The sequence below is a fragment of the Rhinoraja longicauda genome, chromosome 24 (assembly GCF_053455715.1).
Source record: "Rhinoraja longicauda isolate Sanriku21f chromosome 24, sRhiLon1.1, whole genome shotgun sequence".
NCBI lineage: Eukaryota > Metazoa > Chordata > Chondrichthyes > Rajiformes > Arhynchobatidae > Rhinoraja > Rhinoraja longicauda.
Window position 1 is genome coordinate 2,742,062 of NC_135976.1, and position 13,535 is coordinate 2,755,596.

At 47.9% G+C, this 13,535-nt stretch overlaps 1 protein-coding gene across 4 annotated transcripts in view; it reads left to right on the forward strand.

The window, feature by feature from the left end:
* The first annotated feature begins 825 nt into the window (after positions 1 to 825).
* LOC144605375 (serine/threonine-protein kinase TBK1-like) overlaps positions 826 to 13,535 on the forward strand; it is an 81,848-nt gene continuing 69,138 nt past the window's right edge. For 2 of the 4 annotated variants that reach the window (XR_013548840.1, XM_078420529.1), the window contains exons 1-4: positions 884 to 976; positions 6,079 to 6,201; positions 8,972 to 9,112; positions 10,721 to 10,850. Coding sequence is in view for 3 of the 4 variants with exons in the window: in XM_078420529.1 (XP_078276655.1) it covers positions 6,115 to 6,201; positions 8,972 to 9,112; positions 10,721 to 10,850 (358 nt within the window). In the remaining variant the exon portion in view is untranslated. Of the gene's footprint in view, positions 977 to 6,078; positions 6,202 to 8,971; positions 9,113 to 10,720; positions 10,851 to 13,535 lie in introns of all 4 variants that reach the window. The other 2 variants (XM_078420531.1, XM_078420530.1) reach the window with 2 other exon arrangements.

A 13,535-nucleotide genomic window follows, 5' to 3' on the forward strand; every position in this document is an offset into this window, starting at 1 on the left:
CAGTGAGTGGGTGGGTCAGTCAGTGAGTGGGTGGGTCAGTGAGTGGGTGGGTCAGTGAGTGAGTGGGTGGGTCAGTGAGTGGGTGGGTCAGTGAGTGGGTGGTGGGTGGGTCAGTGAGTGAGTGGGTGGGTCAGTGAGTGGCTGGGTCAGTGAGTGAGTGGGTCAGTCAGTGAGTGGGTGGGTCAGTGAGTGAGTGGGTGGGTCAGTGAGTGAGTGGGTGGGTCAGTGAGTGAGTGGGTGGGTCAGTGAGTGGCTGGGTCAGTGAGTGGGTGGGTCAGTGAGTGAGTGGGTGGGTCAGTGAGTGGCTGGGTCAGTGAGTGGGTGGGTCAGTGAGTGAGTGGGTGGGTCAGTGAGTGGCTGGGTCAGTGAGTGGGTGGGTCAGTCAGTGAGTGGGTGGGTCAGTGAGTGAGTGGGTGGGTCAGTGAGTGGGTGGGTGAGTGAGTGAGTGGGTGGGTCAGTGAGTGGGTGGGTGGGTGAGTGGGCGTGTGAGTGAGTGGGTCAGTGAATGAGTGGGTGGGTCAGTCAGTGAGTGGGTGGGTCAGTCAGTGAGTGGGTGGGTCAGTGAGTGAGTGGGTGGGTCAGTGAGTGAGTGGGTGGGTCAGTGAGTGAGTGGGTGGGTCAGTGAGTGGGTGGGTGGGTCAGTCAGTGGGTGGGTCAGTGAGTGGGTGGGTGGGTCAGTGAGTGGGTGGGTCAGTGAGTGAGTGGGTGGGTGTCCCGCCGGTCAGTGGACAAGCCTGCCTCCAGGGAGCATCAACAACCTGTGCTGTCCGCCTGTATGTAGAATGGGCGAGTTTGTCGCTGTGGCGCCGCCCACTCACAGCAGCCCAGTCAGTTCTCTTTCACTTTCCGTTTTGTTTTCCCAGTGTAAACTGTGGCCAGGCGCGGCGCGGCGCGGCGCGGAGCGGAGCGGAGAGATAACAGCTGCCGGGTCCAGAACACAAGCCGAGGCCTGGAGTGTGAGGTGAGGCGAGGTGAGGTGAGATGTCTTTGTGTGAAACTCCACAAACGGGGAAGTCGTTTACAGCTTTTGCGGAAGAGAGAGATCTAAATATTGGAAGCTGCTTTACAGCAGATAGACAGACACAACATACTGGAGTTACCCAGCATCTATGGACAGGAGGGACGGGAGACGTTCCGGGTCGAGACCCTTCTTCAGACAGACTCAGGGGAGAGGGAGGCTGGAGATGAGGAAGGGTAAGGTGTGAAAACGACAGATCAAAGCAGACGCTGAACCAGGAAATGTAGAATGGTTCACTGTTGGCCAAGGGGAAGGTGACAACGAGACACACAGTCATTAACATTAATCAGGGACAGTGAAACTAGTTGGAGAACTATGGTGGGGGAGGGACAGAGAGAGAGAGGCAAAGCAAGGGTTACTTGGTTAGAGGAGTCAATGTTCATACTGCTGGGGTGTAAACTGCCCAAGGGGAATATGAGGTGCTGTTCCTCCAATTTGTGTTGGGCCTCACTTTGACAGTGGAGGAGGCCCAGGACAGAAAGGTCAGTGGGGGAATGGGAGGGGGAGTTAAATTGTTTAGCAACCAGGAGATCACATAGGCACAGTGGACTGAGCGGAGGTGTTCAGCGAAATGATCGTCTTGCAAATCTAGGAATGCTGGTACATAATTCCTTGAAAGTAGCATCACAAGTAGATCGGTTGGTCAAGAAGGCTTCTGGCACATTGGTCTTCATCAGTCAGAGTATTGAGTATCGAAGTTGGGAGTTCATGTTGCAGTTGTATACACCATTGGTGAGGCAACATTCAGAGTATCGTGCTCAGTTCTGGTCACCATGTTATAGGAAAGATGTCAAAGGGTGCAGAAAAGATTTACGATGATGTTGCCAGGACTTGAGGGCCTGAGCTATACTTTAAGGTTGAGCAGGCTAGGATTTTATTCCCTGGAGTGCAGGAGGATGAAGGTTGATCTTATGTACAAGGTCATGAGTGGAACTGATCAGGTAAATAAATGCAGAGTCTTTTGCCCAGAGTTGGGGAATCAAGGACCAGAGGACATAGGTTTAGAGTGAGGGCGTGGAAAGATTTAATAGGTTGAGGGGGTAACTATTTTTACACAGTGTGCTGGGTAGATGGAGGTAGTTAAGGCAGGTACTATCATGTTTAAGAGACATTAGGACAGGTACATGGAGATGATAGGTTTAGAGGGTTTTGCACCGTGCAGGCAGGTAGGACTAGTCCTAGAGTTATACAGTGTGGAAACAGACCCTTCGGGCCAACATGTCCCATCTACACTAGTCCCACCTGCCTGTGTTTGATCTATATCCCTCTAAACCTGTCCTATCCGTGTGCCTGTTTAAATGTTTCTTAAATATTACGATGGCACCTGCCTGCCTCAGTTACCTCCTTCGGCAGCTCGTTCCATACACCCACCACCCTCTGGTACATATTTAACCTTTCACCCCTCACCTTAAACCTATGTCCACCGGTTCTTGATTCCCCCTACTCTGGGCAAAAGACTGTGCGACTACCCGATCTATTCCTCTCATGATTTTGTATACCTTAACAAAATTCCCCCTTATCATCCTGCGCTCCAAGGAATAGGATCCTAGACTGATCAACCTCTCCCATTAGATCAGACCCTCTCCCCCTGGCATCAATCATCCTTGTAATTCTTCTCTGTACTCTTTCCAGCTTGCCAACATCTTTCCTATGACATGGAGCCCAGAACTGAACACAATACTCTAAATGCAGTCTCACCAACATCCTATACAACTGCAACATGATCTCCCAACTTCTATACTCAATACTCTGACTGATGAAGGCCATTGTACCAATGGCCATTGTACCAAAAGCCTTTCTGACCACCCTATCTACCTGTTGTACCACTTTCAACCAACTATGTACCTGCACTTCCCCTACAGCACTCTCCAGAACCCTACCATTCACTGTGTAGGTCTTACCCATGTTAGTCTTCCCAATATACAACACCTCTGGATTAAATTCCATTAACCATTCCTCAGCCCACCTGCCTAACCGATCAAGACCCTGCTGCGATTTTTAACACCCATCTTCACTATCTGCAAAAGCACCCACTTTAGTGTCAACTGCAAACTTACTAATCATGCCATACAATGGAGCTGAGGTGTGTTGATTGGTTTGGGCAGGTTGGACTGAAGGTACTGTCGTGTTTGAAGGTAGACAAATCTCCAGGGCCTGATCTGATATATCCGAGGACATTATGGGAAACTAGAGAGGAAATTGCGGGAGCCCTGGTTGAAATTTACGAGTCATCCTTAAATACAAGAGACTCGTAAGACTCTGATGAAGGCCAAAGTGCCAAAAGCCTTTTAGACCACCTTATCCACCTGTGACTCGACCGTCAAGGAACCATGCACCTGTACTCCTAGATCCCTCTGCTCTACAACACAGAGGCCTACCATTTACCGTGTAGGTCCTGCCTTGTATGACGTCCCACAATGCACGTCGAAGACTGGAGGGTGGAAATGTTGTGCCTCTTTTCAAGAAGGGCTGCAGGGAAAATGCTGGGAACTATAGGCCGGTGAGCTTAACATCTGTAGTTGGAAAGTTACTGGAGAGTATTCTGAGGGATAGGATATGCAGGCATTTGTATGGGCAAGGGCTGATTAGGGACAGTGAGCATGGTTTTGTACGTGGGAGGTCGTGTCTCACAAATCTGATTGATGTTTTGGAAGACGTGTCCAAAAAGGTTGATGAGGGTAGTTGTGTACATGGATTCAGTAAGGCGTTCGACAAGGTTCCGCATGGTAGGCTGCTCTGGAAGATTAGGTCGCATGGGATTCAAGGAGAGATAGCTGAATGGATAGCAAATTGGCTCAATGCAAGGAAGCAGAGGGTGATGGTGGAAGGTTGCTTCTCAGACTGGAGGCCTGTGACTAGTGGTGTGCCTCAGGGTTTGGTGCTGGGCCCGTTACTGTTTGTCATCTACATCAATGATTTGGATGAGAACAGACAGGGCAAGATTAGCAAGTTTGCTGATGATACAAAAGTTAGTGGTTTTGCAGATAGTGAAGATGGTTGTGAACGATTGCAGCAGGATCTGGATCGATTGGCCAGGTGGGTGGAGGAATGGTTGATGGAATTTAATACAGAGAAGTGTGAGGTGTTGCATTTTGGGACGTCAAACAAGGGCAGGACCTACACAGTGAATGGTAGGCCTCTGGGTAGTGTTGTTGAGCAGAGGGATCTAGGAGTACAGGTGGTCGGATCTTGAAGGTCGAGTCGCAGATAGATAAGGCTTTTGGCACTTTGGCCTTCATCAGTCAGAGTATTGAGTATCGAAGTTGGGAGGTCATGTTGCAGTTGTATAAGACATTAGTGAGACCGCATTTAGAAAATTGTGTTCAGTTCTGGGCACCATGTTATAGGAAAGATATTGTCAAGCTATTGTTCAGGAAAGATTTACGAGGATGTTGCCAGGGCTAGAGAGTGTGACCTATAGGGAGAGGTTGAGTAGTCTGGGTCTCTTTTCCTTGGAGCGCAGGAGGATGAGGGGAGATCCTATAGAGGTGTACAAAATCATGAGAGGAATAGATTGATTAGATGCATAGGGTCTTTTACCCAGAGTAGGGGAATCGAGGAGCAGAGGACATAGGTTCAAGGTGAAGGGGAAAGGATTTAATAAAAAACCGAGGGGTGACTTTTTCACACAAAGGGTGGTGTGTGTATGGAACAAGCTGCCAGAGGAGGTAGTTGAGGCTGGGACTATCCCATCGTTTAAGAAACAATTAGGCAGGTACATGGATAGGGCAGGCTTGGAAGGATATGGACAGGCAGGCAGGTGGGACTAGTCGAGCTGGGACATTGTTAGCTGGTGTGGGCGAGTTGGGCCGAAGGGCCTGTTTCCACACTGTATCACTCTATGACTCTTAAATGCCACGATAATATCTGGCTCCACCACCCCTGGCATTGTGTTCTAGGCCCCCCACCACCCCTGGCATTGTGTTCTAGGCCCCCCCACCACCCCTGGCATTGTGTTCTAGGCCCCCCACCCCCTGTGAGTGAAAAGAAACGCCCTACACATCTCCATGGAACTTTCTTCGTCTCCCATTATTGCTAAGACCTCTAGTGTTGGACATTTCCAGCATGGGATAAAGGTTCTGACTGTCTACCCTATCTATTCCTCACAATATTTTATATACTTTTATCAAGCCTCTGACATTCGAGAGAAAACAACTCAAGTCTCTGCAACCTCTCCCTGTAGCTGAACCCCTCTAATTCAGGCAGCATTCTGGTGAACCGCCTCTTCATGCTCTCCAAAGCCTCCACATCTTTCCTGCAATAGGGCGACCACAACTGCCCACAATATTCCAAGTACGGTCTAACCAAAGTCCCATTGAGCTGCACCATGACTTCCTGACTCTTGTCCTCAGTGCCCCGAGCAATGAAGGCAAGCACATCATACGCCTTCTTAACCACCCTCTCTACTTGTGCTGCCACCTATAGTGAGCTATGAACGTGGACTCCAAGATTTCTCTGCACATCGATGTTATTAAGGGTCCTGCCATTAACTGTCTCCTCTCCCCTTTTTTTCATCCTCTCAAAGTGCAAGCCCTCTGACTTGGTCGGGTTAAAGTCCATCTGCCATTTCTCCACCATTTCATCTACACCCCACTGTACCTCTCGACAGCATTCCCCGCTGTGTGCAAGTCCTCCACTGATGGTACCGTCAGCAAACATACTCACCAACCCATCCACACTTGTGTTTTGGTATACGTGACAAAACAGCTGAGGTCCCAGCACAGATCCCTGGCAAACCCCACTGGCCACAGACTTCCAGCCAGAATATCTGCCTTCTACCACAACACTCTGCCTTCCATGAATAAGCCAGTTCTGAATCCAGACGACCATGTCATGGTGAATCCCGTATATCTTTGATAGCCTTGTATATCCAGAGAGACAAGAGGTCAGTTTGAGTGCTCCAATCAGTCTCGAGCCTAGATCAGTGATCTCACAACAGATTAGGGTTGGACAAGGTGTTTAATTTGGTAACATTTGATTGGGTGTGTGATGGGAGTAGAAAGATTTGGATCTTTGCTTCTCTGTCCTTTTGCTAATACATTGTTCTCTTACTTCCACAGCCCGTTAAACGCGAAGGTTTCTTTCCCAAACCAGGGATGCAGAGCACTGCCAGTTACCTCTGGTTAGTCAATGATATCCTTGGACAAGGAGCAACTGCAAGTGTATATAAAGCACGTCGCAAGGTACGCTACATGTTCCTCTCAAGTGAATGGTTTAAATATCAAGCCATTGCTTACAACGGGACATTTGGAAAAGCAAGGAAAGCCTGAGAGGTTTTCTCTTTGCCCAGATGGTAATCGAGTAAATGACGAGGAATTAACACAGGAATGAAGAGCAAGTAGTCATCAGGTATCGACAGAGATTGAGCAATAGGGTGAGAGGGTGAGCAGACAACAGGGTGGGATTGAAGGGGATGAGAGAGCATGGTTGGTATCAAGGTGAGAGAGTAGGGTTGGGAATAGGATGGTTGGAGTTGGGAATAGGATGGTTGGAGTTGGGAATCGAGTGCAAAGATGCAGTTGAGGGAGAGATCCACAAAGTAATGACCAGAATGTCGTGTTGATTGATCGATTGGTCAGACCACTGCTCTTCAAGTTGTTCTGCGGGATCCTTCACAAGTCGGAGAATCATAGAGCCACACAACATGGAAACGGACCCTTTGGCCTCACTTGCCCATGCTGACCAAGATGCTCCATCTACGCAAGTCCCACCTGCCTGTGTTTGGCCCATATATCCATCTAAACCTTTCCTATCCATGTATTTGTCCAAATGTCGTATAAATATGCCTGAACATGCCTGAAATACCCCCTCTGGCAACTTGTTCCATATACCCACCACACTCTGTATGAAAAAAAAAGTTGTCCCTCAGGTTCCTATTGAATCTTTCCCCTTTCACCTCAAACCTATGTCCTCTGGTTCTTGATCACCGTACTCAGGGTGAATGTCCACAGTCATTTACACAGTCAGATCTCATTTGATGTTGTTATCCAAGCCTTCCTTGCCCTTCACTCTAAGTGGATCCTGCCTGCCCTGAACTCTTGTCATCCCACGTTGAAAAGCACCCCACTTCCCAGACATTGCTTTGGCTGCAAACAACCTGCTCCAATCAACCTTAGCAAGTTCCTGTCTCACACCATCATTGCCCCAATTCAGAATGTTAACTAGTGGGCCTGTCCTGTCTATTTTAAAGCTCTGGGGATGGACAGAGAGAGCTCAGGGAGCTGGCTGCCTCACAACTGTTCCTAACAATTGGAGTTTAGAAAGAGGTTGCAGTTTAAGTTGCAGTTTTCCCAATGTTGGGGGAGTCCAAAACCAGGGGACACAGTCTAAGAATAAAGGGGAGGCCGTTTAAAACTGAGATGAGAAGAAACTTTTTCACCCAGAGTTGTGAATTTGTGGAATTCTCTGCAACAGTCTGTTTGAACTCCTTCCATCGGGCAGACGATACAATGCCTTCTACGCCCTCACCTCCAGACTCAGGAACAGCTTCATCCCCAGGGCCATAGCCGCCATGAAGCGGTCCTGCTGAGCCGGATGGTCACATCGCACAGTGAACCGGCACAGATCTACTTGCACTTTATTCTGTCTTAAAACTGTTGCAATTTGTTTCGTTGGGTTGTTGTTGTTTAAATTAATACTGACTAGCTAATTAAATTATTGCATCGTATGGGAGGCGCATTCCCAATCTCGTTGTACCCCTGTACAATGACAATAAAGATATATTGTATTATATTGTATAGTATTGTATTGTAGAAGGCAGTGGAGGCAAATTCACTGGCTGAATTTAAAAGAGAGTTAGAAAGAGCACTCGGGGCTAGTGGAATCAAGGGATATGGGGGGAAGGCAGGCACAGGTTACTGATTGTTGATGATCAGCCATGATCACAATGAATGGCAGTGCTGGCTCGAAGGGCCAAATGGCCTCCTCCTGCACCTATTTTCTATGTTTTAGTTTATTATGATGTATAGTGAGGTACAGTGAAAAGCTTTTGTTGCACGCTAACCAGTCAGCAGAAAGGCAGTACATGGTCACAATCGATCCATTTACAGTGTGTAGATACATGATAATGGAATAACATTTAGTGATCATAGTCAAAGTAAGAAATGTTGCTGTAGGAGTGGAGATTTGAGAGTGTGGAGCGATTGTAATGTGTGATTGTAGGTCTGCTTCTGTGGCTAGCACGCAAATTGATGCCTGGGTTGGGCGCCATCCTGGAAGCTTGGAATCTAACTATTCTTGGCCTGTCCAAGTTACTCTGACGGATTCCTCTCTGGCTCTCTGTAGAACTGCCTGCCTTAGGGAAATTGACACTGTCATCAGAAGAAGGTAAAAGTGAAATTGCTAGTAATGTTAGTTTAAATCTCAGGAAATGGTTAATATTAGGGAATGCAGGAAAGAACAAATGTTGGTGGCTTGATTTTTATCCAAACAGTAATAGTCACACAACATAAATTAATCAAACAGGATAATTATCTAATAATGGAGTCGTTGATTTGGATGTGCTGTGGGAGAATGTGAATCTGAAGGGCCTGATGAAATTATAATAGATGGCTACTGATTTACTTGATGCTAAAAGTTAACCAAACGGCAGCATGGTGGCGCAGTGGTAGAGTTGCTGCCTTACACCACTTACAGCACCAGAGACCCGGGTTCCAAGCCGACCACGGGTGCTGTCTATACGGAGTTTGTACGTTTTCCCCTTGACCTCTGCGGGTTTTCTCGGAGATCTTCGGTTTCCTCCCGCATTGCAAAGATGTCCAGCTTTGTCGGTTAATTGGCTGGTATAGTTGTAAATTGTCCCTAGTGTGTGTAGGATGGTGTTAGTGTGCGGGGATCGCTGGTCGGCACGGACTCGGTGGGCCGAAGGGCCTGTTTCGGCGCGTTATCTCTAAACTAAACTAAATCTTTCCCTTTTCTCATACAGTTTCTAACAGTTTCAACGTTTACTTGCAGCAAACGGGCGACCATTATGCCGTCAAAGTGTTTAATCATGTCAGTTACCTGCGTCCGTATGAAGTGCAGATGAGAGAGTTTGACATGTTGCGTAAATTAAACCACAAGAACATTGTGAAGCTCTGGGCAGTGGAGGAAGTGGTGAGTGTTGTATTCTATCACTACCTCTTTAGAAGGAAGATTGCAACGCAATGAGGATTGGAAACCTGATAAAACAAAGTAAGTGCCCCCAATGCCCACTCACCCGACCCACCACCCCCCAATTTCCCACCACCAGCAATTATAAGGACCACACAAGGATTCCTCAGAAAGCAACGCATAGCTGGGAAATCAATATGCCAGCGATCCACTGCTTGTTACCCTGAGTTCAGCCCCCCTCGGTCTCTGAGACTATTGTGAACTCTCAGGACCCCAGTGAACATCCACTTCCACCGTAGGTGACAGACACAAAATACTGGAGTAACTCAGCGGGTCAGGCAGCAACTCTGGAGAGAAGGAATAGGTGACGTTTTGGGTCGAGATCCTTCTTCAGACTGAGAGTCAGGGGAAAGGGAAACGAGAGATATCGACGGCGATGTAGAGAGATATAGAACAAATGAATGAAAGATATTGCAAAAACAGTAACAGTGATAAAGGAAAGGCCATTGTTAGCTGTGGAATAGGTGAAAATGAGTACAGACAATGTGACTCAACAAGGAGGCTTTGAAGCTGGTATGACTTGGATGGGGGAAGGATGGAGAGAAGGAATGTCGGGTGTAGTGGCAGCTTCAGTCTTTCCATAAAGTCCTCTCCGCTTGCCACCAATTCTCAGAGGGTGGAGTGAACGATCTTGACACAAACCAACAACAGAGATCTTAAAGACGTTTCAGTTTAATTAGTCGTTTATTGAAGTATTAATACAAACAGGTCTGTATTTCTCCAAGCTTTTCTCTCGTCATAGGTCTGGTAAGAACTATATCTCACCAACCCCCTCTGTGTCTGATCCCTCCTATCTCTGTATTCTCAAATATACTTCTAATTCTGGTTGCTCCCAGTCCGTTATGCCCATATATGTAATCATCTCCCAACAACCCCCAAATGTCCAAAATAATTCAGCAAGATACAAAATAATATAATATGCTAAACAGTTAGTGCTAACACAAGTGGCCACTACATAGGGGTTACTTGAAGTTAGAGAAATCAATGGTAATACCACTGGGTTGTAAGCTGCCCAAGTGAAATATGAGGTGCTGTTCCTCCAATTTGCGTTTAGCCTCACTCTGACAATGGAGGAGACCTAGGACAGAAAGGTCAGTGTGGGTAATGGGAAGGGGAATTAAAGTGTTTGGCAACCGGGAGATCTGTTAGGTCCAGGTGGACTGAGCAAAAGTGTTCAGCGAAACGATGGCCCAGATTACATTTGGTCTCGCCGATGTATAAGAGTCCACATCTTGAGCAACGGATACCTGCTCCACAATGGGTGATGTTGGTGATTACCTTAAGGTTTGACTTTTAAATACTTATCTTACCGAAAGGAGGAACAGGTTTGAGGGATTAACACACTCCTCCCATTTCCGGAACCACAGACAGATACCGAGAGCATTTCCCATAACCTCCCAGTCTGCTGGGTTGTTCTGGTGTGGCTGCTGCAAGTGGTGAGTTGTCAGAAGTGACATGAGACAGACCCTCTGGGGTACCACCAGCTTGCACGCTGCCTCCACAGCCATGGATGGTGAGACTGAGACGCTTCTCGTTGTTCCTGTCCACCAGGGAACCACCAAACAGAAAGTCCTCGTGATGGAGTTCTGCGCCGGAGGAAGTCTGCTTAATGTTTTGGAAGAATCGGAAAATGCATTTGGCCTGTCGGAAGCGGAGTTCCTGATTGTCCTGCAGAGTGTTGGTAAGGCTCAACTGATTGTGCACAGCTCCATTAAAGTTGCTGCGGTGGAAGAAGTCTGGAAAATTGGTGGCTGGGGCAGTGAGAACCAAATAACTAGGTAAGCCTCTCCTCTAAGGCTGCCTCTTGCCATCTACAGTTAGGGTCACAATGAGTTGGGTTCAGTCGTGACCTCTGGTGTTCCTGTGACCAACCAGGTTTCCTCCACCTGCTTCGAGTCAGAGAGTTGTAGAGCCACAGAGTCATAGACAATGGGGCAGCACGGTGGCTCAGCGGTAGAGTTGCTGCCTGACAGCTCCAGAGATCTGGGTTCGATCCTGACTATGGGTGCTGTCTGTGCAGAGTTTGTACATTATTCCTGTGACTGCGTGGGTTTTCTCCAGGAACTCTGGGTTCCTCCCACATTCCAAAGATGTACAGGTTTGTAGGTTAAATGGCTTTGGTAAAAATGGTAAATTGTCCCTCGTGTGTAGGATAGTGCTCGTTTATGGAGATTGCTGATCGGCATGTACTCGGTGGACCAATGGGCCTGTTCCTGCGCTGTATCTCTAAAATAAACTAAAACATGGAAACCAGACCTTTGGCCCAACCATGCCAACGAAGATTCCACATCTATGCTAGTCCCACCCTGCCCACGTTTGGCCAATATCCCTCTCATCCATTCCTGTGCATGTATCTGTCCAAGGGTTGGTACAGTGATGCAGCGGTAGAGTTGCTGCCTTATAATAATAATAATAATAATACATTTTATTTATATAGCGCTTTTCATATACTCAAAGACGCTTTACAGAGATTTTGAGAACATAGGGGAAATGAATAAATAGATAAATAAGTAAATAAATAAATGAACAGAGAAAGGAGACAGAAGGTGAGGTGACCTTCAGTGGTTGAAGGCAGTACTGAACAGGTGAGACTTCAGCGATGTTTTGAATGTGGTGAGTGTGGGGGAGTCTCTAACGGTTTGGGGTAGTGAGTTCCATAGGGTGGGAGCAGCGATGGAGAAAGCCCTGTCCCCCCAGGATCTGAGTTTAGTCCGGATGTGGGGGGATAGGAGATTGGCAGCGGCAGAGCGGAGGGTGCAGGTGGGAGTGTGCCTGTGGAGGAGGTCGGTCAGGTAGGATGGGGCCAGGTTATGGAGGGCTTTGTAGGTTATGAGGAGGATTTTGTACTGGATTCTCTGGGGGATGGGGAGCCAGTGGAGTTTATAAAGGACGGGGGTGATATGGTCACGGATCGAGGTGTGTGTGAGTAGACGGGCAGCGGAGTTTTGAATGTATTGAAGTTTATTGATGATTTTTGAGGGTGCGCCATAGAGGAGGCTGTTGCAGTAGTCCAGACGGGAGGTGATGAAGGCGTGGATAAGGGTTTCTGCAGCTGTGGAGGAGAGGGATGGACGGAGACGGGCAATGTTTTTGAGGTGGAAGAAGGCTGTCTTTGTGATGTGTTTGATGTGTTTGTCGAAGGAGAGGGTTTGATCAAGGATGATTCCAAGATTCCGGATGTGAGGTGAGGTGGATACTGGGAGACCATCAATGTTGAGGATGAAGTTTTGGGTGGATTTGGTGAGCATTTTTGGACCAATGATGATGATTTCAGATTTGTTGCAATTGAGTTTGAGGAAGTTTGATTGAAGCCAAGATTTTATTTCAGTAATGCAGTTTGTCAGTGTAGAGTGTGTGGTGGAGGAGATTGACTTGGTGGAGATGAGGAGCTGGATATCATCGGCGAAGCAGTGGAAGTTGAGACCATGACGGCGGATTAATTGACCAAGGGGGAACAGGTAGAGGATGAAGAGGAGGGGGCCAAGGACTGAGCCTTGGGGGACACCTTGGGGGAGGGGAGCGGTGGGGGATTTACAGTTGTTAATGTAGATGAACTGGTGTCTGTCAGAGAGGTAAGATTTGAACCAGGATAGGGCTGTGCCGGTGATGTTAAGGGAGGTTTCAAGTCGGGTGAGGAGAATGGAGTGATTTATGGTGTCAAAGGTGGCGCTGAAGTCAAGTAGGATGAGGATGTTGAGGTTGCCAGCGTCGGAGGAGAGGAGAATGTCGTTTGTGATTTTGAGGAGCGCAGTTTCAGTACAGTGGTTTGAGCGGAATCCGGATTGGAAAGTTTCATACAGGTTATTGGTAGAGAGGTGGTATTTGAGTTGGGAAGCTACAGCACGTTCCAAAACTTTGGACAGAAAGGGTAGGTTGGAGATTGGTCTGAAGTTGTTTGGGGTGTCAGGGTTTAGACCAGGTTTTTTCAGAATGGGGGTGACAGCAGCGATTTTGAGGGATGGCGGGACGATACCAGTGGACAGGGAGGAGTTTATTGTTGCAGTGATAAGTGGAGAGAGAGCAGGAAGGCAGGCCTTGACAAAGCTGGAGGCCTTACACACGAGAGACCCTGGTTCGACCCTGTCTGCGGGCGCTGTCTGTACGGAGTTTGTCCGTTCTCCCTGTGACCTGCGTGGGTTTTCTCTGGGAGCTCTGGTTTCAACCCACACTCCCAAAAGGTACAGGTTTGTAGGCTATTTGGCTTTGGTAAGTTGTAAAATTGTCCCCAGTGTTTAGGATAGTGTTGGTGTACAATCTAACACAATAGCCGGTCGCCGTGATCTCGGTGAGCCAAAGGGCCTGTTTCTCTAACGTGTAAAGTCAACATATAAAAACACACGAGACTGCAGATGCTGGAATGTTGAGC